The 27,489-nt window shown below is 43.7% G+C and overlaps 1 protein-coding gene across 4 annotated transcripts in view; it reads right to left on the bottom strand.

The window, feature by feature from the left end:
• Positions 1–21,056: 21,056 nt before the first annotated feature.
• The window catches only part of CMYA5 (cardiomyopathy associated 5), a 99,137-nt gene continuing 92,704 nt past the window's right edge, over positions 21,057–27,489 (bottom strand). For all 4 annotated transcript variants that reach the window (XR_011258420.1, XR_011258422.1, XR_011258421.1 and 1 more), the window contains 2 exons: positions 26,953–27,126; positions 21,057–21,952 (listed from right to left, as the gene is read on the bottom strand). Coding sequence is in view for 1 of the 4 variants with exons in the window: in XM_069597558.1 (XP_069453659.1) it covers positions 21,706–21,952; positions 26,953–27,126 (421 nt within the window). In the remaining 3 variants the exon portion in view is untranslated. The remainder of the gene's footprint in view (positions 21,953–26,952; positions 27,127–27,489) is intronic.

Below are 27,489 nucleotides of genomic sequence, written 5' to 3'. Positions count from 1 at the left end.
AATTCTACTGATTCTCAAGTCCCTGCTTTTCCATATGAAGGGTTTCCAAGGTATGCTGCTTTTTGCTAAGCATTTTGCATGTTAATTTGTTTAGTCCCTACAGCAAACCATGGAAGGTAATACTATTATTATCATCCCCATCTTACATGGAGGAAACTGAGGTGAGAGAGGCAGAGAAACTTCTCCAGAATCATACAGCTATAATATTTCAAAGGCAGATATTTGACAGGCGAACATGTTTGTCATATAATTCAACAACAAAAAACCTAACAGCACAATCAAAAAATGGGCAAAAGACCTAGACAGATATTTCTCCAAAGAAGAAATACAGATGGGCAAGTAGCTCATGAAAAGATGCTTAACATTGCTCATTATTAGAAAAATGCAAACCAAAACAACTGCGAAGTACTACCTCACACCAATCAGAATGGTCATCACTAAAATGTCTACAAATAACGAATGCTGGAGAGGGTATGGAGCAAAGGGAACCTTGCTACACTGTTGATGGAAATGTAAGTTGGTGCAGCCACTATGGAAAATAGTATGGCGGTTCCTCAGAAAAATAAAAATAGAATCGCCATATGTGGGATCCCCATATGATCTAGCTATCCCACTCTTGAGCATATATCCAGACAAAACTAGATACAAAAAGATACATGCACTTCTGTGTTCATAGCAGCACTATTCACAATAGTCAAGACATGGAAACAATCTAAATGTCCATTGACAGATGACTGGATACAGAAGATATGATACATATTTACAGTGGAATACTACTCAGCCATGAAAAGAATAAAATAATGCCATTTACAGCAACATGGATGCAACTAGGGATTATTATACTAAGTGAAGTAAGTCAGAAAGAGAAATACAAATACCATGTGACTTACTTACACGTGGAATCTAAAATATGACACAAATGAACGTCTCTATGAAATAGGAACAGAATCAAGGACATAGAGAACAGACTTGGAGCTGCCAAAAGCTTGGGGAGGGGTGGCGTAGGAGGCTAAGTTAGCAGATATAAGTGATTATGTGTGGAAAGGATAAACAAGATCCCACTGTATAGCCCAAGAATCTATACTGAATATCTTACAATAACCCATAAGGTCTGTCTATGCAAAGCTATGATCTTTCCAGTAGTCATGTATGGATGTGAGAGTTGGACCATAAAGAAAGCTGAGCACCAAAGAATTGATGCTTTTGAACTGTGGTGTTGAAAAAGACTCTTAAGAGTCCCTTGGACTGCAAGGAGATTAAACCAGTCAATCCTTAAGGAAATCAGTCCTTAATATTTGTTGGAAGGACTGATGCTGAAGCTGAAACTCCAATCCTTTGGCCACCTGATGTGAATAATTGACTCATTGGAAAAGACCCTGATGCTGGGAAAGATTGAAGGCAGGAGAAGGGGATGGCAGAGGATGAGATGATTGGATGGCATCACCAACTCAATGGACATGAATTTGAGTAAACTCTGGGAGTTGGTGATGGACAGGGAACCCTGGCGTCCTGCAGTCCATGGGGTCGCAAAGAATCAGACATGACTGAGCAACTGAACTGAACTAATGATAACCCATAATGGAAGAGAATATTTTTACAAAAGAATGTGTGTGTGTGTGTGTGTATATATATATATATGTATATATATATATATATGATTGAATCACTTTGCTGTACAGCAGAAATTAACACAACATTGTAAATCAACTATACTTCAATTAAAACAAACAAATAATAAAGGCTGAAACTGAAAGCAAGCTCTGGATTTTAAATATCCGTATCTCTTTTTTCTTCCAAAGCTCTAAAATCATCATTACTCTTCTAGTGATGGTTTCTAACTTGTACCCAGTCTTCAACTGATCCTTAATAATGCCTTGGGATATCTTTCTAGGAAAAGGAGGCTTCTCAACACTCTAAAATCTTCCAAGCACCTTCACTGCCTAAGGAATAATTCTAACCCCCTAATGCCTATGGCCCTCCACACCCAAACTCCACGTTCTTCCCCAAGCTTACCTCCCACACTGTTCCTTCAACCTAAATCACACCCTGCACTTTGCATCTGTTGTTGCTCACCTCCTCACCCAACCTGAGAAACCTTCAACCCTCCAGGCAGTGGGACTTACCACTCATTCTCCCACTGTTTCTTAAGATGTCAAATACATATCCCAACAGTATGTGTAAGTTAAGGTGGTAATTTTACAGCAAAATTGAGAAATCTCTCCCTCGGTGACCAGGTGTGGTATATTATATTATTTTCCACAAATATCCCATTCTACTCCCTGGGAGAGGATCATTCTTTCACTGTACTACTGACCGCAGACTTGGCCATCCGACTGACTTTGGCCCGTGGAATTGCAGCATAAGAGCCTTACATGACTCCCAAGCAGAAGTTTAAAGAGTGAATGGATGGTTCACTGGACTCCTCCCCTGCAGGAAATAGCCTACTGCATCAGCCTGGTCCCAGAGTAAAGATAAAATGGGACAGAGCCACAGCCAACCCACTGTACACATACAGCAAAAACAAGAAATCAACCTTGGTTTATAAGCTATGGAGCTTTCCAGGGTTTTGTTATTGAGGCACTATCCTTACTAAAGAAACAGGGATTCCCCTCCCCAAATTTTCTTTCATTGGAATCAATTAGTCTACATTCCTGACACCAAAAGAAGTCATACTGGGCCAACAGGGTGGGACTGTTCTGTGTAAGGAGAAGATGCTTGACCTGACTGTCTTGGCCTTTCCCTGGGGCAAGTGATCATTCATAGACAGAACCTCAGCCCAGCCACCTCCTAGTCTAGACGGGTCATTACTGCTCCACGCACCAGGGTCACATCTAGGAGATGAGCCTCACCTGCTGAAATGTCCTAGCAGAGGGGAGGGTGGAAGAGGGGGCTTGTGTCTGTGCTCCCCACTTCCAATAGGCTCGTGAGTGAGGAGCCTCGCTGTCAAGAACTTGAAGCCATTGGCTCAGGTGGCTTAGAAGTTGGAAAAAACTGGGATGCACCCCTTCTCCAACCTGAGCCGGTTCATCCCAGAAAGGTCAGACTCAATGATGGGCAAGTTTAAAGCCAGGGGACCGAGAGGAACCTCCCATCACCACACCATCACCTGGGTGATGAGGCTTGCTACACAGACAGGTTAAGCTCAGGACGGACTGGAAGACCCCTCCCAGCTTTGGGGCAGTTTACACACTGCCTTCCTCCAGACTGCCTCCTGTGCTCTTCACCTTTGATCCAGTGATCCCCTCTGGCCTTTCTGCAATAACTAACCCAGGGTTGCCTATGACAACCTTGGACTTGCTCCTGAAGGTCAGCTCTGATGACACTTCCTCCACAAAGCCTTTGTTCTTCCAAATATCAACTTTCTCCTCATTCTGGAAAGCAACAGGCACTGTGCCAGACGGGCTGAATTCTACATCCCATCGTCCACAGCAACATCCTTGAGCAGTCACAACATTTATCATAATGGAGCAAGAACGTCCCACGTACTCCCTCTTATTTTTTAAACCTAGCATTGATTGACCAAAGCCAATTTAACAATTTCAAATGAAGCATGACAGTAGCTTTAAGATTAGTTGCTAAGAGATGACCTCTTTGTAGTTTCAAAATCCAGAACCTCATATTCACCTGCTTGAAACTCTGTACCCTTAAGAAAGAGAATCATGACTAAGACTCAGGCTTGTAATCAGTGTTTAGGGAGTGAAGGGTAAGAATAACTGTATTTCAATCACTTTTTGAAAGCGTTTATCTTTTTACCCTAAAAATGTTCAGGGAACCACAGCAAAGTGAATACAATCAGTCCCCCCATTTCTGAGGGGGATACAGTCCAAGATCCCCAGTGGCTGCCTGAACCTACTGTGCTTTTTCTTATATGGCCATACATGGGAGGAGCCTGGAAGGCTGCAGTCCATGGGATCGCTGAGGGTCGGACATGACTGAGTGACTTCACTTTCACTTTTCACTTTCATGCATTGGAGAAGGAAATGGCAACCCACTCCAGTGTTCTTGCCTTGAGAATCCCAGGGACGGGGGAGCCTGGTGGACTGCCATCTATGGGGTCACACAGAGTCGGACACGACTGAAGTGGCTTAGCAGCAGCAGCAGCACATAACATTTAATTTATATATTAGTAAAAGAATATTTGAACTGCCAGATCACTACCTCTGCCCTTTGTGCCGTTAGTAAGTAAAGTGTTACCTTGACAGTCCATCGGATGGTTGCCATAGGAGGGATGGTGCAGGATGGCATGAGATTTCAGCACACTCTGCAGAATAGCATGCAAATTTAAAATGTATGAATTGTTTATTTCTTCAATTTTCTGTTTAACCTTTCAGACCACAATTGGCCAAGGTTAACTGAAACTGCAGAAAGTGAAACCACGGATGAGTGGGGAGATGCTATATGCTTATCCCGAAATCACACATTTACAGAGGGTTACTATTGTAAGTGCATGTTATGTGCTCTTTGACACAATTTTTTAAAAGTTCAAGTCCAACTATATCTATGTAATGTGTCTTGGAAGGTCTCAGCACCCCTGAATCCCCGTATGTGCCTGGGGTGAGTCACACTGTAAGGGAACTCCACATGCTAGAGCCGTTCTGCAGCCACGTGCAGTTCTGTCTTTGCTCCACCCACACATCTGTTCAGATCTCCTGGGTCAGTCACCACAGCAGACGCGCTCAAAGCCCCATGTCCTGTGATAAGGGTCCTAGGGCTGCCATAGCAAATTCTCACATGCTGGGCAACCGAAAGACAGCAGAAATCCATTCTCTCACAGTCTAGAGGCCAGAGATCTGAAACCAAGGAGTCAGCAGGGCCACGCTCTCTCCTAATGCTCTAGAGATTTTCTCTTTGCCTCTTCTGAGCGCCTGGTGGCTGCAGGTTGCCCGCAATCCTTGGCACATCCTGACTTTAGACACACCACTCCACCCCGTGCTGCATCTTCACGTGGGCGTCTTCCTTCTGAACGAACCTCTGTCTCCAAATCTCTCCACTCACCGGGTTTAGGGCTCACCCTACTCCAGTTGACACTGGCCAAGGCTCCACTCCCAAATAAGCTCATGTTCGCAGGCGCCAGGCTTAGGATATTAACGTGCATTTCTGTGAATGCAATTCAGCCTATAATCATCTGAAACTATCTTTTTCTTCCATTTTTTTTGACCAACACAAAAATCAAAGACTTTCTAAAGGAACATTATGAAGAAAATAAACACAACCAAATAACAGCAACAACAACATAATAGTACAAAAGCATAAAAATGGAGATGTTTATTCAAAGATTGTTGACATCTGGCCGTAGTTTGACTTCACAAAGATGCTGTTCCTGAACCAGAAGGGACACAGTTGTGACTGTTTGGAAGAACAAACCCCACTTTGTAAAGGCAAGTCAGAGCCTTCCCATTAAACTCTGAACGACCATGGCAACTGAAGGCCCCCTTCTCTACCTCAGAAGGGTCTCTTCTGTGAAACCGCAGAAATAGCCACGGTGACACCTCTGGCACCATTCGCTTAGTCTGAGGACCACGATTAGTCTGCAGCCTTTTTAAGTCTTCCTTAATCCCTTTGGGGTGCAAGCTCCACCTCCCCTGGCGCTACCTCTCCTCTCCTCCATTCCCATGACTTGCTACAAAAACAAAACATGAAGAACTGTGTATTCAGAAGCAGTTTCCTCCCACCACCCTCCCTTCCCTCCACCAATCAAGTCCTCCAAAACAGCGTATTATCTCCATGTCACTCCTGGATCCTCTCTAGCCTGCAAAGAAAAGACAAGAAAATGGCCACAGCAAAACAAAGGAAGAAAGGGCTCTATGCACGAAAAGAGACAGCAGGGATGCTGTGATGAATGTAAGAACTACCTGACTCTACTGCTTGCATTCTCAGCTTCAAGCACTGGAAATAAATAGGCAGGCTTTTACGCTGAAATATTTTTTGTAGCCCTACACAGCCAATCTCACATTTAGGGCAAGTAATTTTCAATTTTCTGAGTTCTATTGTCATTAAGAAGGTAAACAATAGAAAAAAAATCAATGAAGTCTATTAGAAAAAAGTTGAATAAATATATTTGGATTTTAAAGATGGTATTATCAGCTTATCTACTGCAGGGTTACGGTTCTCCAAAAGCACATTCTCCACATGTGTTTTCAGGCCGTGTTTCACTCTGTTGATTCAATAATTTGTACTTTTTAACTCATGATTGTATTTCTAGGAACTTACTGAAAGAAATAATGAGATGTACATGCAAATATTTATGGACATGGATACTCACTTTAGAATCATTCATAATAACCAAAAGTTGTAAACAAATGTCCAGCATCAGAGTATTAGTTAAATAGATGATGCTATATCATTATAATGAAATATTCAGCACATATTAAAAACAAATATATGTAACGAATATTTAAGGATATGAAGGAAACTGTGTGCATACATACTCATCCACATACATGAGATGGGATTCTCTGGCTGTTGGTAACAAAAAAGAACAATTTGAAATTACTTAGGCTTAAAAAGGTGACAGTGGTAAAGAGATTCATGAAATGGGATTGGAGCAACTTTTTTTCCGTGAGGGAAAACCTACATTTTGATTTCTACTGTGCACCATACATAAAAAAACGGATTATGTGTGTTTATATATATGTAATTATACTCACTCACTCACTAAATATATATCAAAGTTATATATGTGTGCATTTATACACACACATATACACACACGTGTTCAGTCGTTCAGTCTTGTCCGACTCTTTGGGACCCCGTGGACTGTAGCCCACCAGGCTCCTCTGTCCATGGGACTTTTCAGGCAAGAACACTGGAGTGGGTTGCCATTTCCTTCTCCAGGGGATCTTCCAGACCCAGAAACTGAACCTGCGTCTCCTACATGACTCAGGCCACACAAAGTTTAGAAGTAGACACTAGAGACCAGAAATGTTGTCTCAGCAATGTCACTGAGGATCTGAGCTCCCATCTTTATGCTCCTTCATGCTCAGCATGTGAAGTTCATCCTCAAGGTTGCAAGATGCCTATGATAACTCTAGGTATTGAACAGACGAAGGAAGGCAGAAGGCAAAAGGCCCAAAGTCACAGAACATACTGAGTCTAGGCCTGCAGGAATGTGGATACTGTTTATTTTAGTCATCATTTTTCATAATTTCTAAAAGTTTCATAGTGATTCTTTTTAAAAAGAACGTTCTGTTCATTGAATGGGGAAAGCGCAAAATCACTTTCTGGTTTTTGAACTTCAAGCCCCATACAGGTAATCCATAGGGTTTCCCATTGGGTTGAATAATTGGGGACTCATTTCTATGTCTATAGAGGTGAAGAAGTAGCCCTGAGCTTATTCTTGGGAGGATGCAGAGCAATGCATGGCTCCTGACTCTCACATTAGAAGGTGCACACAAAGACTTTGTGTGGGGGCCCCTAAATGCTATTCTTTGGGAGCAGAGGTGTTTCTGACCTGAAATGACTTGGGGAAAAAGGCAGCGTCCCACACAGCCAGGGTTTGGTGTGTAGGTGTCTGCCACTGCTGTTCAACATTCAAATGCATATTTTATCCATTTTCTGGAGCTCTGCAGGGTAGAACTTAGCTCAGAATAATTAAGGAGAAATGCAAATCAAGAAATAAGCTTAGTTATAGTTTAATTCACTGAAAGAAGAAAAGGTGAAAAGCATTATAAATTTCAACAGAGATGATTTCTTGAAATATACCATCTATCAACAGGTTTTCTTAAGAAAATGACCTTTCAAACAGCTTGTGTTTTGGACAAGTCAGGTTTACTCACCCCATCTGGATGATAATTTTTGACCCTGAGGGTTCAGATCCTTCACTCACATCCAGTCATAGAGGAAACTCAGACTCCATTTGGAACTTCTGTTTCTCTCCCTTTGACTTACAATCCAAGTACTGTTTGGAGAGAGCCCTCAAGTTTTCCAGTAGAGAAAAGTAGAAAGCTGACAGACAGGGATTCTGAATGGTGAGAAGGGAAACTGTGTTAAAGAAGAACCAAAAATCTGTATGATTTTCTGACTTCACTTTCAACAATATTTATTTACTGCCCAAATTCTCGAGGCCCTAAGCTAAAACCTAGAGTATTCAGGAAAAAAATCTCTGCACTGCAGGAGCGCTCTACAGCAGTACCCTAGAGTCACTTCAGTGGCCACTTCTTCCCCACTTCCCCACCCCCCTTGCACATTGAGCTATAGTGACCTCTGAGCCCCTCTCATCCATCAGGCTATCTGTCACCTCCTCACCTTCGCTCTATGTTAGAAACGCTCTTCCCTGCCACCTCCTGCCTCCATAACCCACTCCCCTCCATCTGGCCAACTCTTATTCAGCCATCAGGTCTCAGCACAGACATTTTTTCTAAGAAAGCCCACCTAAGTCCTCCCAAGTTCCTCTGCCTACATTTTTCACTTCCTTTCACTGAATAAACGTAAAAAGTTACAAGGAGACAAAAATAAAATCTCTTTTAGGACTATATCTACGGAGTCTTGCTTATTCAACACACTAGTGACATAAAACCAGTATCATTTGGTCATAACAAACACATACATCCTTTCTCAGCTCTGTACCCCATGATTCTTCAGCCTGTATGCTGATTAGATTCTTGTGTTCTGCCGCAGCCTCTTTAAAGGTAGAGACTGTGTCTTACTCATCTTGGTTCCCAGCAGGAATCAGTATGGTATCTTGACATGGTAGAGGTTAAAAAAAAAAAATCTACATTTAAATTGAACATAGTTAAATATAATATATTTAATTGACTTTAGATAAAACTGGGTGGCAATCTTGCACTATCAAGGAGTTTCTGTTAGGTTTTCCCAACAAGTCTTAATGAAAACTGGTTCAAGTTCATGGCAAAGATGGAAATAATACACAATTTTCCATGACAAATCCAAGAAAAATTCTAGGCCAAATAGTGAAGTTGGTTCCTTTCAGTTCAATTCAGTTCGCTTCAGTTGCTCAGTCATGTCCGACTCTTTGTGACCCCATGAACCGCAGCATGCCAGGCATCCCTGTCCATCACCAACTCCCGGAGTTCACCCAAACCCATGTTCATTGAGTCAGTGATGCCATCCAACCATCTCATCCTCTGTCATCCCCTTCTCCTCCCACCTTCAATCTTTCCCAGCATCAGGGTCTTTTCAAATGAGTCAGCTCGTCACATCAGGTGGCCAAATATTGAAGTTTCAGCTTCAATATCAGTCCTACCAATGAACACCTAGGACTCATCTCTTTTAGGATGGACTGGTTGGATCTCCTTGCAGTCCAAGGGACTCTCAAGAGTCTTCTCCAACACCACAGTTCAAAAGCATCAATTCTTCAATGCTCAGCTTTCTTTATAGTCCAACTCTCACATCTGTATATGACTACTGGAAAAACCATAGCCTTGACTAGACAGACCTTTGTTGGCAAAGTAATGTCTCTGCTTTTTAATAAGCTGTTTAGGTTGGTCATAACTTTTCTTCCAAGGAGTAGCGTCTTTTTATTTCATGGCTGCAATCACTATCTGCAGTGATTTTAGAGCCCCCCAAAATAAAGTCTGACACTGCTTCCACTGTTTCCCCATCTATTTGCCATGAAGTGATGGGACCAGATGCTATGATCTTAGGTTTCTGAATGTTGAGCTTTAAGCCAACTTTTTCACTCTCCTCTTTCACTTTCAGCAAGAGGCTCTTTAGTTCTTCTTTGCTTTCTGCCATAAGGGTGGTGTCATCTGCATATCTGAGGTTATTGATATTTCTCCCGGCAATCTTGGTTCCAGCTTGTGTTTCTTCCAGTCCAGCATTTCTCATGATGTACTCCGTATATAAGTTAAATAAGCAGGGTGACAATATACAGCCTTGACGTACCCCTTTTCCTATTTGGAACCAGTCTGTTGTTCCATGTCCAGTTCTAACTGTTGCTTCCTGACCTGCATACAGATTTCTCAAGAGGCAGGTCAGGTGGTCTGGTATTCCCATCTCTTGAAGAATTTTCCACAGTTTATTGTGATTCACACAGTCAAAGGCTTTGGCATAGTCAATGAAGCAGAAATAGATGTTTTTCTGGAACTCTCTTGCTTTTTCAGTGATCTAATGGATGTTGGCAACTTGATCTCTGGTTCCTCTGCCTTTTCTAAATCCAGCTTGAACACCTGGAAGTTCATGGTTCACGTGTTTTTTAAGCCTGGCTTGGAGAATTTTGAGCATTACTTTGCTAGCGTGTGAGATGAGTGCCATTGTGCAGTAGTTTGAGCATTCTTTGGCATTGCCTTTCTTTGGGACTGGAATGAAAACGGACCTTTTCCAATCCTGTGGCCACTGTTGAGTCTTCCAAATTTGCTGGCATATTGAGTGCAGCACTTTCACAGCATCATCTTCCAGGTTTTGAAATAGCTCAACTGGAATTCCATCACCTCCACCAGCTTTGTTTGTAGTGATGCTTCCTAAGGCCCACTTAACTTCACATTCCAGGATGTCTGGCTCTAGGTGAGTGATCACACCATCGTGATTATCTGGGTTATGAAGATCTTTTTTGAATAGTTCTTCTGTGTATTCTCGCCACCGCTTCTTAATATCTTCTGCTTGTGTTAGGTCCCTACCATTTCTGTCCTTTATTGAGCCCATCTTTGCATGAAATGTTCCCTTGATATCTCTAATTTTTTTTTTTTTGGAAGAGATCTCTAGTCTTTCCCATCCTATTGTTTTCCTCGATATCTTTGCATTGATCACTGAGGAAGGCTTTCTTATCTCTCCTTGCTATTCTTTGGAACTCTGCATTCAGATGGGTGTATCTTTCCTTTTCTCCTTTGCCTTTCACTTCTCTTCTTTTCACAGCTATTTGTAAGGTCTCTCAGACAGCCATTTTGCTTTCTTGCATTTCTTTTTCTTGGGAATGGTCTTGATCCCTATCTCCTGTACAATGTCACCAACCTCCATCCATAGTTCATCAGGCACTGTGTCTATCAGATCTAGTCCCTTAAATCTATTTGTCACTTCCATTGTATAATCGTAAGGGATTTGATTTAGGTCATACCTAAATAGTCTAGTAGTTTTCCCTACTTTCTTCAATTTAACTCTGGAATTTGACAATAAGGAGTTCATGATCTGAGCCACACTCAGCTCCCAGTCTGGTTTTTGCTGACTGTATAGAGCTTCTCCACCTTTGGCTGCAAAGAATATAATGAATCTGATTTTGGTGTTGACCATCTGGTGACGTCGTTAATGCCAACCGTTTAGAAATGAAAAGTTGGAAGTCAGTTGAATATCTCTCATAATGAACTGGTTGAGTAGTCTACAATCCATCTTTCCAGTGGACTGCATTGGGGCTTTAAAATAGTGATGTGAATCTGTTTGTTGATGTGAGAAGATGTTCCTGACATAGCCTTAAGGGACAAGAGCAGATTACATAACAGTGATTTTATTTACATTTTAAAAAGTGCACATTCGCGCGTGTGTGTACGTGTACCCAAAGGGAAGAACGCGAAGCATTTGGGAGGACACACACCGAATGATAACCCTGCCTCCCCATGAGTGGTGAAATTAAGGATAAATATCTTTTGTTCTAAATACTTTCCCTGAATATTGGGAATGAGTAAAAACAGGAAAATACTAAACTTTCATTGGAGATACAATGGCCATGGACAGTATAGCAACTCACCAAGGTGCATGTGAGGACATTGTGCTTTTCTGAGGGGGACACTAGGCTCTTTGACTATAAGAAGTCCCTGCATTACAGCTGAATTTATAATGGCTAAAATGTTTGCTTCTGTCATATGGCCAGCACTCTGCTGAGAATTTTACACACATTAATTCGTTCATTTACAGGTCACAACAACCCTTCCCTGTTTCATTCTTTTTAATAGCATTTATCACTTTTGATACTCAACAGTTTACTTATGCCCTTCCCTAGAATGTAAACCTTCTGTGGGCAGGGCTATTTGTTTGTTATGTTCGCTGCTGGATCCCTAGTACCTATGGCAGTGGCTGGCATCTCAGCTAGTATTCTAATGAATAAATGAACAACCTTATGACATAATAACTAGTACCTGAAGGTGGAAGGAGAAGGGGATGACAGAGGATGAGATGGTTGGATGGCATCACCGACTTGATGGACACGAGTCTGAGTAAGCTCCGGGAGCTGGTGACGGACAGGGAAGCCTGCCGTGCTGCAGTCCATGGGGTCGCAAACAGTCAGTCATGACTGAGCAACTGAACGGATCTGATGCCTTCCTTACAGTGAGAACTCTAAGCGAGACTAAGTAATTTGCCTCAAATCACACAGCTACAAAGGAGCAGAGCCCAGTCTCTCTCAACCCAGGTCTACATGATAATCTGGGTCTAACCCACTCTCATCAATTACAACAAATCATTGAATAAAAGCATCCTCCTCCTCCCCCACATGCAGTCAGTCCATGGGAGAGACAATGAGATGTCACGTAAGAACTTGCAAGTGTGGTTTCCTTCTGTTAAATTGGTAATATCTTCACATAATAGGTAATGTTATATCATCTGCAGAGGTCATCATAACAGGCATGCTATTATTCAGATCAAAAACAGAAGGACCTTGGCCTAGAAAGCTAATCATTCACTAAGTAAAGAGAGAAACAGAGCCTGGAAAAGGGTCTTAGTTTTTTTTTTTTTTAATTGTGAGTGTAAAAATTTGTACTGAATAAATAAAACCCCCAATGGACAAGGATTTTCTCAGGGAAAAATCCTCAGGGCTGATGCCCGGAGAAAGAAAGTACTTGGAGTAGCAAACCCAAATATTTGGGCCCATGGCTAGCCATGGCAGTTTAATACTGCTGGCCATTAAGGTCTTCCACAAAACCTGCCTTGATTACCAAATGATCCTTAAGCTCACACAGAGCTTCCCATGTGGGAATCTGTCAGCTCTCCCGAGCATGTGGGACCTGAGAGGAGTATGAGCATCCAACACTGACCACGGTGGGAGCCTGCAGGTCCTGGAGCTCAGGAGCCTGGAGAGGGAGTCCTCTGAGCACAGGTGTATGCTCTCCAGCCCCTTTGGCAACTTAATTTTTCACTATAGATTAAGTGGTTGACATTCTAAATTATTAATGAGTCTTCTGTGGGCTTGACTAATGGGGGTCCGAATCAAGATTGCCAGGAGAAATATCAATAACCTCAGATATGCAGATGACACCACCCTTATGGCAGAAAGTGAAGAGGAACTAAAAAGCCTCTTGATGAAAGTAAAAGATGAGAGCAAAAAAGTTGGCTTAAAGCTCAACATTCAGAAAACGAAGATCATGGCATCCGGTCCCATCACTTCATGGGAAATAGATAGGGAAACAGTGGAAACCGTGTCAGACTTTATTTTGGGGGGCTCCAGAATCACTGCAGATGGTGACTGCAGCCATGAAATGAAAAGACGCTTACTCCTTGGAGAAGAGTTATGACCAACCTAGATAGCATATTCAAAAGCAGAGACATTACTTTACCAACAAAGGTCTGTCTAGTCAAGGCTATGGTTTTTCCTGTGGTCATGTATGGATGTGAGAGTTGGACTGTGAAGAAGGCTGAGCACTGAAGAATTGATGCTTTTGAACTGTGGTGTTGGAGAAGACTCTTGAGAGTCCCTTGGACTACAAGGAGATCCAACCAGTCCATTCTAAAGGAGACCAGCCCAGGGATTTCTTTGAAAGGAATGATACTAAAGCTGAAACTCCAGTACTTTGGCCACCTCATGTGAAGAGTTGACTCTGATGAAAAGACTCTGATGCTGGGAGAGATTGGGGGCAGGAGGAGGAAGAGGACGACAGAGGATGAGATGGCTGGATGGCATCACTGACTCAATGGACATGAGTCTGAGTGAACTCCGGGAGTTGGTGATGGACAGGGAGGCCTGGCGTGCTGCGATTCATGGGGTCGCAAAGAGTTGGACACGACTGAGCGACTGAACTGAGCTGAATCTCTATGGACCTGTCAACCTTTGAGACCTCTGACCAATCCACTTCCTAGGTCTTCTGTGGGAAAACAAGCCCTGAATTGTAATGACAATGCTAACTCAGAAAAACCACCTTTCCCCCTTTACACACACATACCCATACACTCGAACACATACACACACAGATATGAAATATACACAACATACTGATGCACACATGAGCACACTTATACACATAAACACACACCCATCGGCCTGTCCGAGGCCCTGTTTGGCCACATGGTCCCTAAATGACATCATGGTCTCATCTTCCCGATAACTGCAAATTCACGGAGCTGAAAAATATAAAGTACTCCTTCAAATGTGCTTGTGTTTCTCCATCCCTGCTGACTGCCAACTTATCAAAAGCTGTTTGCTGTTGCTTTTCAGTCATGCCCAACTCTTTGCAACCCTATGAACTACAGCACACCAGGATTCCCTGTCCTTCAACATCTCCCAGAGTTGGCTCAAACTCATACCATTGAGTCAGTGATGCCATCCAATCATTCATCCTCTGTCACCCCTTTCTCCTCCTGCCCTCAATCTTTCCCAGCATCAGGGTCTTTTCTAATCAGTTGGCTCTTTGCATCAGGTGGCCGAAGTACTGGGGCTTCTAAACCGACTCAATTTAACACAAGCCAGCCCCAGGTACAATAGCACTTTCCCCCACATTTCTGCACAAGGCTGGTCCTGAAGGCAACCAGTCAGCGGTGCTGCTTCCCTAGGAACAGGAAGTGAGCAGGACCACACAGTTCCTGGACAGAGTTAAGAGGGAGACAAGGAACACTTTTTCTTCTCTCCCACCTACATCAGGTCCTCTCTGCAGGAGCTGAGAGCTGGCAAAGGCCAGCCCAGGGGGCCTTTATGAAACATACTGTTTAATGCTCACAAACAGAATACCCAAACATGTAAAAAGCCAGTTCTCTGAGACTGCCATTGCCTCACTCCTAATGCCTTACTTCTTAATTCACCCAGAATATAACCTGAAGTCCTTACTTGGCCTTTAAGGCCATTATGAACTGGCCCCCCAGCTACTGTCTGCATCCGTAGCATTCTCTCCTCGTTGCTGATTCCACTCCAGTCCCGTGGCCTCCTTACTGGTCTTTAACACACCCCCATATGCTGCATCAGGACCGCTATACACCTGTTCCTTCTGTGGTCAATAATCTTCCACTGCAGGCATCCACAGGACCTGTTTCCTAGCCTGCTAGGCTTCTCTGTCCATGGATTCCCCAGGCAAGAATACTGGAGTGGGTTGCCATTGCCTACTCCAGGGCATCTTCCCAACCCAGGGATCAAACCCATGTCTCTTATGTCTCCTGCACTGGCAGGTGGGTTCTTTACCACTAGTGCCACCTGGGAAGCCCTTATTTAGGTCTTTATTCAAATATCATCTGATTAGAGACACTTTTTTTTAATCATACCTACAATACAGAGCAGTCCCTGCCTCCTATTACTCTCATTCTTTTACCTGGATTTATTTTTCTTCCTAGTTCTTATTCCCCACTGACATACTATGTATGTATTTGAGTGTGTTAGTCACTCAGTCATGTCTGACTCTTTGCAACCCCGTGAACTATAGCCCTCCAGGCTCCTCTGTCCATGGAATTCTCCAGGCAAAAAACTAGAGTGTGTAGCCATTCCCTTCTCCAGGGGATCTTTCTGACCCAGGAATCAAACCTGGGTCTCCTGCATTGCAGGCAGATTCTTTACTGTCTGAGCCACCAGGGATGCATGTATGTATTTATTGTCCACTAAAATATAAGTTCCTTGAAAGCAAGGATTTTGTCTGATTCGATGACTGCCGACCTCTCCTTAAAGTGCCAAGCATGCAGTAAGATTCTTTGTGGTGTTGAGACAGCCCAACATGAAGTCTGGGAGCTTGGGTTAGTTTGCAAAAGGATTTTCCATCATTAGCTAGTTGTACAGAAATCCATGAAAGGGAAGATACTAAGGGGATTCTAAAACCATTCTAAGAAGTAATGGCCAAATTCATCTTGGGAAGTATTTTTTGGTTTAGGGAATTGCTTTTAATGGGCTTTTTAGTTCTGCAAAGAAAGGCCTAAAGTCTGGGCAGGATAGAAGAGGTGGAGACAGGAGGGCACAGTTTTGTTCTGTTTATTATAAAAGATGTCTATATTGGTAAGAGAAGTGTTTTTTAGTTTTATGTTTTCTAGTTCCATTGGCTGATGTGAGAAAAACAAAGCTTGAATAGAAGCTAGAAAATTTAAGAACAAAATGGAATGGAGACGTTTGTCTGTTCAGTACGTCTGGAAGGCCAGGCTAAAGGAGTTCAGACGGCAGCTTCTGGCAACATGGGATGCTTCATAATCAGTTTTACTTTGCATCGTTATCTAAGAAGAAATTTCTCTTATTAACTCCCAAGTCTTCAACAAAACCTATGTTAACTGCTACCAATGTCAGCCTTGTGTTAGCATTGCCTTAAGGAATCAATGGAGATTGTGTCAATGTTCTGGATTGTGAAAGTCAAAAGGGACCAGGGACGCATGAAGAAGAGGTGGCTAATGGTAGTGGAGGGGAGTTTGGAGGGCAGAGATGTCAACAAGGAGAAAGCAATCATTTGGAGAAATTCTTGGAAGTTTGGAATCAGAATCAAAATTTCTTACAATCAATACGACATCAGTATTTGGATAGTAAAGGACACGGGACTTGGAGAAAATTAAAGATTTAGGGACTTTGGGGTCCTTAAAGTGAATTCAGTATCACAGAGTTCAGACTTTAATCTCAGCAGTTAGCTACTTTTAAAACGTTATCTCACCATAGAAACCTGTTTATTAAATAAACTGTTATATGGAATCCAGATCCACACTGAGCCACTGTGATGGAAAGGAGTAGGGGTTTGAATTTATGCCCACTTGGCTTTCCTACTGGATCCCATGTTGTCCTCAGGCCCCTCTGGGGAATCCCAGCACCCCAGGAATACAGCTTAAAAACCATGGATCTGGAACTGAAAGCAAGAATATGCTCTTTAAAATTTCAGATGGTCGATCTTTCAGCCTGACTCTGAGTGCTCATTTCCTGCTAAGCAGTACGTCTCTTAGCCAGCTGTTACTGATTGGGTATTCTCCCTTCTCTTGAACCAAATTCCTCAACCCTGGGACTTCTACCCACTGATTCTGGTGTAAAACTCAAAATAAGCCTAATTCCTTCCATAAAACAGCCCTTCAAGTCTCTGGCTTCCTAGGTGGTGCAGTGGTAAAAAATCCACCTGCCAAGCAGGAGATGAAGGAGGCAAGGATTCAACCCTTGGGTTGGGAAGATCCGCTGGAGAAGGAAATGGCAACCCACTCCAGTGTTCTTCCTTGTAAAATCCCATAGACAGAGGAGCCTGGTGGGCTACAGTCCATGGAGTCACGAAAGAGTTGGGACACAACCTATGGACTAAACAGCGGCAAGTCTTTGAAGAACTCTTATTTCCTTCCTTAACCTGTCTTTGTTCCAGGTTAAACATTGTCAACCCTCCAACTATTCTCAAGCTATTCTTACAGTGCATATACTATTTGGGCACCTGAAGTTACTGATACTGATTAGAGAAAATGAACTCAATATTGACAGAGTTAAGACCGAAACAGGGGCACACAAAAGAGGAGCGCAACCAACACACACTCTGGGGGTAGAAAGGCAAAATAAGAGATGCCATTTGCCTAATGTGAAAACTACAGAAGATACGTTCCCCTGCCAATACCCCTGCCCACTGTGGAGGGGGCTGGAAAGCAGGTCCAACTTCATTCAGCTCAAGGATGAGCCCTTGATCACTGCCTAGCAGTCACCGAATTAGGGACATGGGGGATGGCTACTGGCAGGAGAGGCACTCAGCTCTCATGACTATTATCCGTGAAACACCCCCAGCAGCTGGGCTCTGGAATTCAGGACAGTAATTGCCTAGCATGGGTTCATTCCCACTCATCTTCATTGACCACCTGTGTATCCACATAGTTACTGATTCTTGCCTAATGCCATGGAAATCTATTAACTAAAAAGAAGTGATATTCTATAACCATGGATGGATCAGTTCTTTTGAAGCAAGCTGTATCAGTCTATCAGCATCATTTAGTAATAATCATTGGATTTATCTTAGGTACTGGCTTTGGTAGAGCCTGTAGGGGGCAGGGAGGTAAGTTTCAACAATTAGGGCTAGTTTTACAGCTAGAAAGTACATGACCAGCTTAATATGATAGCCCCCTTCCCCGACACCAAACTCCCTGAAACAAAACTTGGGCTTCCTGCTACCCAGGTGCTTCACACACTCCCTGACGGTGGGTGTTTTGAGGCCTGGAAATATGCTCACGCTGTACATCCCGCTCATGCGTGGACAAGGACACCTGCACTTGACGTATAGGAGGACCCTTTCAATGCTGACCCTTCCTCTGTGCAGCTGGACCATATTCTTTGCCTGTGATAAAGCTCTTCCATGAGCATAAACTGAGTCCTGTGAGTTCTTTCAGCAATTAAACAGTTGAGATGATGAATGGGTAATTAACACAGCAAGGGTGAGAAGGGACCTCAGCTACAGGCCCTTCTGAGGCCTGAAAGATGCTTCTGATGGGAGAATGTTAGTTTTCAGCGCTGAAATCACACAGTTTTGTAAGTGAGTGTGAAGTACAAGACAATTCTGTTGGACGCTAGGGAAGCACTTCTATAAAAACAACAGGAACATATTCCAGTTTGCTCCAACAGAAAAATACTTCTAATTTTGACAAAGAATATATCCAGCAGAGTTGCCAGGTGCAAAGAGATAGAGAAGGACCATAGGGTTCATCCTCATTTTGTAATCTTTTTTCCACACACTTCTCTCTTTCGGCCCTGTATCTGTTAGAGGCAACACTATGTTTTCATGTATGTGGTTTCACTTTTTTTTTTTTTGCACAAATAGAATATTATACATACCTCTGAATCCTAAATAAGCTCAATGGTATTGAAGAAAGAATTAAAGTATCCCACGTCTGCTGCGAGTAGGACAGCACTGATAACAAAAGAAAGGCTTGGGAAGGAAGTCAATTTAGGAGGGAAGAGAAAGTGGAGGTATGAATAAATATATGTGTGTATATATGTATATTCATATGTGTATGTGTGGTGTGCATATGAGTATGCATAGACAGGTAAATTTCATGTACAATGTATATGTAGAAAAATGATCTGTGATTAAAAATGAAGCAAAATATAATCATCTTATTCTTCTAGCTTTGGATGCAAGCTATATCTAAATCCATCCTCTGCTCTCTGCCAGCTCTGGCTATGAACAAGTTATTTAACTGCTCTGAGACTGGTTTCCTCATCCATAAAATGGAAATTTTTATTGTGCAACGACCTGATAAGCATTAAGAAATACTGCATGAGCTATACATTGACCATCAACAAATTTCCAGAGGAGAAATTTGAACAGAAATTTGCTGCCTTCCTTTCCTCTCGCTGAGGATCTGCGTTGCGTGAAGAGGAAAGACAAGAACGCAAAAGGAGCTCAGAGAGTAAGGGCCGAGGAGGAGGATGTGGGGGAAACAGCATTAGCTTCACTCTACTTGTCTGCACGGGACCAGTCCCCTAGGAACCACCGCCTCTCGGTTAACAGACAAAGGCAGCTAAACCATGAGCTCCCAACCCCACTGTCCTCCCTGCCAGCTTCCACTTGCTACGGGGTCAGAGATAGGGACCCACTTCCCGGGGATGCGGTGGAAGGTCGCCACAGAGGGTCTCTGGCATCCTCGTCAGGACGTTGTAAGCTAAAAATACTGGGCTGTTTCACGTGCTTATTTAACCTTATGTTTATAATTATCCTGAGAAAAAGGCATCACTAAAGCATCTGAGTTGCCCTGAGTCATGACGTAGGCGGGCTGAGTCACGATTTGACCCTAGCTCCTCCCATTACTACACGGCTTCCGCCATAACACCGGAGCTGCTCCCAGCTTGACGGCGGACGCTGCTGGCATCCTGTGCGCGTCCGCATGGCTGGCCTGAGTGCACCAGCAGCTGCATTAGAGGGTGCTCGGCCTGCTGTCGGCTGTATCAGGCACCTGTGTTTCTTGTGTCCTTTGAGGGGTTTCTTGTGGCCACAAGAGCCTTCAAGGAACACAACCTGGAAAGGTAGGGAAGGGAATTTAATGTGCCCCGAGGTCTCCAGGGGCAATGCTCACCCAACTGGGTTGGACAGGAGTGCTTACACGTTAACCTCTGGTGTGTTCCTAGTGGTTTCGGAGGGTGCCCCCACTGTAATAACCCACCCATAAAACATGTCCTCTAGACTTTTGCCTCTTCCTTTCTCACTTTCCCCACTTCCTCTCCTGTGCTTCCTAGAATTGCCTCCTATGTTTCCTAGAATCGCCTCCTATGTAAATAACTTGCACTAAATCTTTATCTCTTTGGTCTACTTTTGGAGGAATCCAAACTGAGTCAAATTCTAAAATCCACATGGTCGCTGCTCCTTTTGTTATTGTTTTTGATTACACTATATTCCCCCCTAAAAAAGTAATAATGACCATGAGTTGCTAATTAGTCAGAACCTGATTATCATCTTAAGGCTTGTAAAAAAGGAAGACAGTGTTTCCCACAAAGCAGCAGGTTAATCCTTGTTTTCATTAACTATCCTTCTTGCCAGCAGTTGCCCTAATTTCAAAGCAGGATGAGGAAGGCTTTGAAGTCACTCTGTTAATGTAGTTATACACCCAGTTTGGCTTTTCCAGCTATTAAACAATAGATTTTAGGGTATGTACCAAAAGTAGGACATTATTTCTTGATATAAGAAAACAGTTGAGTTCGTAATGTTAAAGAAATCTACAAGTACAATCAAAGTATTTGTCTTGTAGAGAACAAGAGCAATCATCTCAACATGCATTTTATATTTATCAACTCTACACATCCATATTTTAGGAAGATTTTGAGAGATTTCAATATATCTTAAAATGACCAACCATTTTATTTTTAGCAAAAAGAGATTCTCAGTTTCTGGTAGTTGTCTGTAACTATAGGCTGAAAATGTTTAGATTTTAAAGCTTACATGTATAAATTCTCACAGGAAAATGAGTGGTAGTACCACCCACTGCAGTGTGGTGACTCCTTATCCGCAGTTTGTCCCATCCAGAGACGCCAGGCTTGCAAGTCACATGTAATAAGTTCACATAACATGTTTTGTTTTATAGACTCTAACCATTTATTTAACAAAAAGGAAATCTCTAACATCTAGCATTTTTCTACATTTAAAATTTCAGGGAAAAGAGACTCATGTTCTACAGTATATAATGGTTACAAAAGAGTTCATTATCAGCTTAGAATGGTTAAAACATTTTCTCTATTGATTAGGACTCAGCATTCTTTAGTGAAGTGAGGTGACATATTTCTTATGGAAAAAGTAGTTGTTTCTTGTCGGAGGAGGTGTATTACCAGCACAACCTTCCCTTCACTCTGGAAGGGACACAGACCTGTCCCTCAAGGATTTCTTTCACCAGCGACATAGGTGGGAGTCCATTTCGCTGTTTCGATTCCCAAGTCAGGTATAAATCCTTTTCACTTAGGGAAGAACTCAAACATATATAAACTGAAGGGCAGAGGTTGCTTTTTCCATCCTCTACTCACACGACAGTCTAGAAATTCAAGGTTTTCTTGGTGGTTTGGCTCGCGTATTGATCACTGTGCATGGAGCTATCATTCATGCAAGTGTTTTTTGAATGCTGTATTCAAATTTTTGAATGCTGTCTAGCACCCACAAGAAAGAACAACAGAGCAGCCCCCTCCTCCAGAATCTGAATTTTGCTCTTGGAAACTCTGAAAGCCAATGATCACTTCTGCCTTGCAGAATCGGGGGGCTCTATGCCCAGGTGTAAAGTACATTTTCCGGGTTTCTCCAGGGCGAAGGCAGGGTGGACGCCCTCGTTAAACCTGTGCCTGATGATGAAGAGCATCTGTCCAGTCTCAGCGTTTATAAACAGCAGCCTCTGGGTGGTGTAGTCCAGCAGGATGCCCACTCTGGCAGGACGCTCAGTCACATGGACATCGCTCACAATGCCACTGTAGAAAAATGTGTATCTGCAATGGAAAAGAATGGGAATTGAAAACTTTGGAAATCTTGAACGACTATGATAAAGAAAATCACCTGGAGACAACCGATTTTGCAGTTATTGATCTCAGTTCACAATAAGGAGTTGCACTAACATTGCCCCAAATACCTTAGCCAGATCCTTCCTAGATGCTAAAATGCATAGCTCTTCCCAACAGATGAGCATTTTTTAATAATTTTGCTACTTCTACATTAGGAGGCAGGCCCAGAATAACCAACATATGCCTCCCTTGTGATTTTTCTCCACATTTTAATTCTTTCCCGGCTGCCCACATGTTTTAACTACCGCATTCATGGTGTGTCATTCTTTTGAATAAAACTCCTTTGAGGCTGCCATGTATTTTAAAAAAGTACTGCAGGCTCGCCTTCCATAAAATGCATTAATTGTACTGTTTAAAAGATTTGTAAGTGACTTATATAAGGGCCTTAATGAAGTTTAAGAACTATGTCGTTATTTCTGTCCAACTTCATCCTTTGTACAATGCCCCTGCCCCAAACCAACTTTCCTGTTCATCTTCTCCATGTTTTCTGCAGCCTTACCGCCAAGGGGGGTTACCTTTGATTTCTCTCTTAAGTTCAGATACATTCAGTTCACCATGTTTTCACTTAAACCTCTGCACCTCTGGGGGATATGAAGGACCACAGCATACTGTCCTTGCCTTCAAGGAACCCATACTCTACTGAACTAGAAGGAAAACTGTTTATGACTTTAGCATAGGCTGGGGCTCAGACTCCAGCTCTGGGCACAGATGGGGAAAGTGTTTTCTGATACACTTCATGGACGTGGTTTGGTTGTGAAAGGAAAGGTTCAAGGATGGGTTGGGAGCAAGAAATTGCTGAACAGAAAAAGCGAAACCGCTCTGTGCAAAAGAGTAACATAAGGTGGGAGTTTTCTCCTGGTGATCTTAGAAACAGAGGGTGGGGCCCTGAAAGCACAAGAGAAGAGCTGAGAGACAGGTGTGTGGTCTGCGGATCTGATGGGTCTGAGGGTGGGAGTGACGCTGAACAGACTGGGCCATAGAGCCTGCATACCTCTGGTGAGGCAGAGAAGGGCCTTTTGAAGACTTGCGGTGTCTCTCTTAAACGCCTAGAAGCTTGAGCACAGGGAATGGCAAGTTGGCAACTTCCTTGCCGAATGAAGCTCATTCAAAAGGGAAGAGGTTTATGGGGATGGAAGGTAAGCAAGACTTCCACAGTGATAAAGGACTTTTTCAGTGCCTTGCCAATGTGAAATATGGCAGAACGCTATGAAATTTTAGAACCTGTAAAGCACACAGAGGCTGTGAGTGGCAATGAGGGGGATAGCAGTGTAGCTGCTGTTCTTATAGAAGGCTTGGGGAGCAGATGGGTGCACGTTCAGCCAAAGAAAGGTCAGGACTGGATAAGGGGGAAAAGGGTGAGGTGATCCAAGCTGTGGGGGCAGCAGAGGCAATGATGAGGTGGCAGAATAAACCTGTATGCCATCTGCTTGACCAGTCAGGAGGGGACATGTGAATGACTTTGAGAGTGTTACTTGGATAGGTAAGTCAGAGGCCAGGCTCTATACTGGCTTGCCCTGTCTAATATAGTAGCCAAGAGGCACATATGGCCACTTACATTAGAATTAAGTAAAATTCAAAATTCAGTTCCTCAGTCTTGCTAACCACATTCCAAGTGCTCAATAGCCACATCTATCGTTTTTCTAGTTTTTCAGAATGTGTGATTGGACAGGACTGGTCAAGAGGGTTCTGAATGCCCATCTGAGCTATTTCCCTACCCTGCTTGGAAGATCCCCAGTGCCCACAGGCCCAGCCCCAGTCAGTCCCTGAGCAAGTTGCTACCATGGAGGGAAGGACATTCCAGGGAGCCTTGGACCCAACCGTTCTGCAGGGCCTGGAATTCACCCTGTCCTGCTTCTGCCCCATTTCCCACTGAGCACATCACTTCGTTCTCCAAGCTGCACTCCGGCCTAAAACAAGGCCTGTCTGTCTGTGGAATGACTCCCTCCCCATCCTTTGGACTGCTAGTTCTTGTTCAGACAAGGGTCATTCGGAAGCCTGATTCTTGACATCTGCCTGACCCTGGAACTGCCTGGGCGAGGGTCCCTACCTGTGTAGCCCACCCTGGTGCATCTCACTGCTGGCCGAGAATGAGCCCAGACTCCTTTCCACCCTGGTGGCTGCTTCTCTCAGGACTCCTGTCCCCCAGCCTGGTTACATTCTTTTGGGCTTCCCGCTTTCACTGTGGTCCCAGAGTGCTGGCACCACTGTTAATGTTCATAGATTTCTTTAGCAGAAAAGGAAGGGACATGATGTAAATGACGTTTTAGAAATATTTGCCAGTGGTGACACTTAGAATGGCTTGGAGTGGTTAGAGACTAGAAGAAGAGCACAGGCCTGGGGGCTGTGGGAGAGACTGGTAGAGGAAGGGAAGCCTTGAACTCGAGGAGTAAGTTAGGGACAGACAGGAAGAAATGCAACTGATTCTTTCTCCTTAAGACTCTTCATTTCTCCTCTCCCACCATGACATCTTACACTAGACGCAAGTAGAATCAAGAGTAATACTGCTCCATTTAAATCATGAAGCCAGAAAAATGGAAAAACCCAGGAGGCTCTGCTGTAGCAGCACTCAGTGGCCTGAAGGCCAGGGTGCTCTGTCTGGACCATGGAATGAGGCACTTAAGACCTGACCTCTCTGTGCTGTGATCATACAGACAGGCACGTCCGTTCTCCCAGAATCTACAGAACCTACCCTGGGTGACAAAAGGCGAAGACCAAAGCTGTTGAACCTGCTGAATGAAATTAACTGTTCTGTTCTCTGGAGTCTAGAACTTTGTTATTGGAGGCTTGCCTTTAGGTTCTTAAGGGTTCAGTTGTCCAAGGAAATCTTCATGAAATCAATACCTAGTTCCAACTCTAAGTCTACCGATCATAAACTCTGGGTTTGAATGATTTTTCGACTCTGGGCAGAGGATGGGTCCTCAAGGATCGCACAGCACTGAACATCAATTAATCATAGTTGCTCTGATCTGATGGAGTATGACTTTGAAAAGCTCTTGGAGATGGTGTCCTTGTGAACCTTGTCAGGGAATCAAACTCTGTCAAGTAGGATACAGGGAGAGATGTGCAGCGAGAAATATGCAAAATCCAATCTGTGGGCCTTTTTCTGGGAACTTGCAAGCACTGCTTCCTTTTTAAGCATTCCATTTGAATAATGCCTCATATTTGAGTCTTTACAGTTTCAAAGCTCTTCCTTGTACCTGACTTCATGTGACCCTCACAACTCCCAAATGGAGTAGGCTAGGTGTCACTGTCCCCTGACAAGACAAATGAGGCACAGATTAACCAAGACAGATCTGCTCACAGGATTAACCAACTTCTGGTGAGGAGTCAATAGGAAGCTATTCAAGAATGGAGCCAGGACTCAAATTAGGTTCCTGGCCCCAGCCTCATGCTCTTTTATTAGACCGTCTTGTGCACATGTTCGGCTCATAGCTTGCTTGCCTTATCTCTCTGAGACTAATGCAGGTTTACGGCTTTTTCATATCAACCAATTAGACAATACTAATGAGACAGTCTACAACCTGGGACCGTTTACTGCAGCATTTGCCCTGGACAAATGTCTCCTGGAGCAACAAAGACACTAAAAATAACCACATGTGTGCCCAGCTGGGGCAAATTATGGACAAGATACAAAGGGCCCAAACTCAACTGCCACTTCTGAGGGGCTGGGAGCAAAAGCAGGGTACTGCCCGTGATACATGCACACGGCACCGCCAAGGGGGCGGGCAGACCCCTTAAGCCACTGCTCCAGCCTGACCTACCAATCCACCTTTACCCTCCTTCCAAGGGACCAGCTCACCCCTCCTCAGGGAGGGAGCAAGGGAACCCCGTTCCTTGTCTTTGCTCGCTCCTGCTGCAGCATGAATCCCAGTAGAGCCTTGCCTGAATTCCTCGTCTAGATTCTTATCAATGGAAATTGACTAAAGAGTCTAAGGGGACTTCCCGAGTGGTCCAGGGGTTAAGACTCCACCTTCCAATGCAGAGGGTGTGGGTCTGATCCCTGGTCAGGGAGCTCAGATCTCATATGCCTCATGGTCGAAAAACCAAACAAAAACAACAAATTAAAAAGAATTTTAAAAACAACAGACAAAAAAAGAGTCCAAGAACCCCAGGTCAGTCACACCAATAATATAGACCAGGGGTTAGTCAACTTTGTAAAGGGCCAGACAGTAAATATCTTGGGCTTTGGGGGCTATTTGGTATCTGTTATAACTAGACAACTCTGCCATTATAGCAAAAAGCAACCATAGGCCATATGGAAACAAATGAACTTGGCTGTATTCCAGTAAAACTTTATTTACAAAAAGGTCAGCAGGTCATATTTGGCCTGTGGGTTGTAGTTTGCCAACCCCTAATATAGACCAGTGGCAGTGGAGGGGACGGGGTGCTGGGATCCACTTCTTCCTCAGTCCTACTGACTCCTCAATGGAGGGAGCCCTTTCAGCATTACCCGTGTGGTCTCTCCCCACCCTGGGGTGGACTTTGAAGGAAAACTTGGCCACATACCCAGTTTCCTAACTTTTCATTACGAGCTTCCTGAGGAGACACACGTCCTTTTCCAGCCACCTACTCTGTCCTGCAGTATGTCCTTGGCTGGCCTGGCCAAGACTTTGGGTGGGTACAAATCTATTAGGATTCGAGATAAGAAACAGCTTTGCTCTCACAAATGAACCACATTCTCTAAAACTGGCTTCCTCAGTAATCAGAGTAATAGTTGAGTCTCCATGTATCAGTTGGCCCAAAAGTTTGTTTATAGAAAAACATGAATGAACTTTTGGGCCAGCTCGATACTTGACTCTCTTCTTTCTCAGCTGGCTCAGAGCTGGGCCAGGGAAGTGAGGCGCTACTTATCAGGCCCCTCAGAGCCCTCGGCCTAGGCATCGACTCATGACACTTTGACTGGGTGAAGGGGGCAGGCCCCAGCTTACCTCTGTGGCTCAGAGCACTGCATGTACCACGAGGTCTCTCCTTGTCCCAGGGTGCCAGCCTGCACAGCTGAGCTGGAGCAGATGCCCAGTCGGTAGGCTGGGCAGTCTGTGACGGTGGTTTCCCAGTAGTGTTGGCCACAGGCAGGCAGCTCCTCACCCAGCACTGATGGGATTCTGCAGGCAAAGTTCATCAGGAATTGGCAACCTTTATTTCATAGAGATCGACATTCGTAAACGCACCCACAGTTTAAGCAGGATTCTATCCTTGGAAACTGCTGGAATTTGACTAAAGGCATTCATTGTTCGTGCTGTCCCTGACCTTGACCTGAGGGCAACAGAATTCCCCAAACATTCAACATGCTTTTAACGTATTTCTACTGCCACACACAACACGCATGTATTACACATAGCATCTCTTAGAGGAACTGGGAACTAGAAAATAATTAGAATAATGATAGGATAAAAAGAAGAGGGCTTCCAAAAAAAAAAAAAAAAAAGAGGGCTTCCCTGGTGGTTCAGTGGTAAAGAACCCATCCA

The sequence above is a fragment of the Ovis canadensis genome, chromosome 7 (assembly GCF_042477335.2).
Source record: "Ovis canadensis isolate MfBH-ARS-UI-01 breed Bighorn chromosome 7, ARS-UI_OviCan_v2, whole genome shotgun sequence".
NCBI classification, from domain to species: Eukaryota; Metazoa; Chordata; class Mammalia; order Artiodactyla; family Bovidae; genus Ovis; species Ovis canadensis.
Note: the sequence above shows the minus strand (reverse complement) of the source record. Positions and strands in the feature narration are given on the sequence as shown.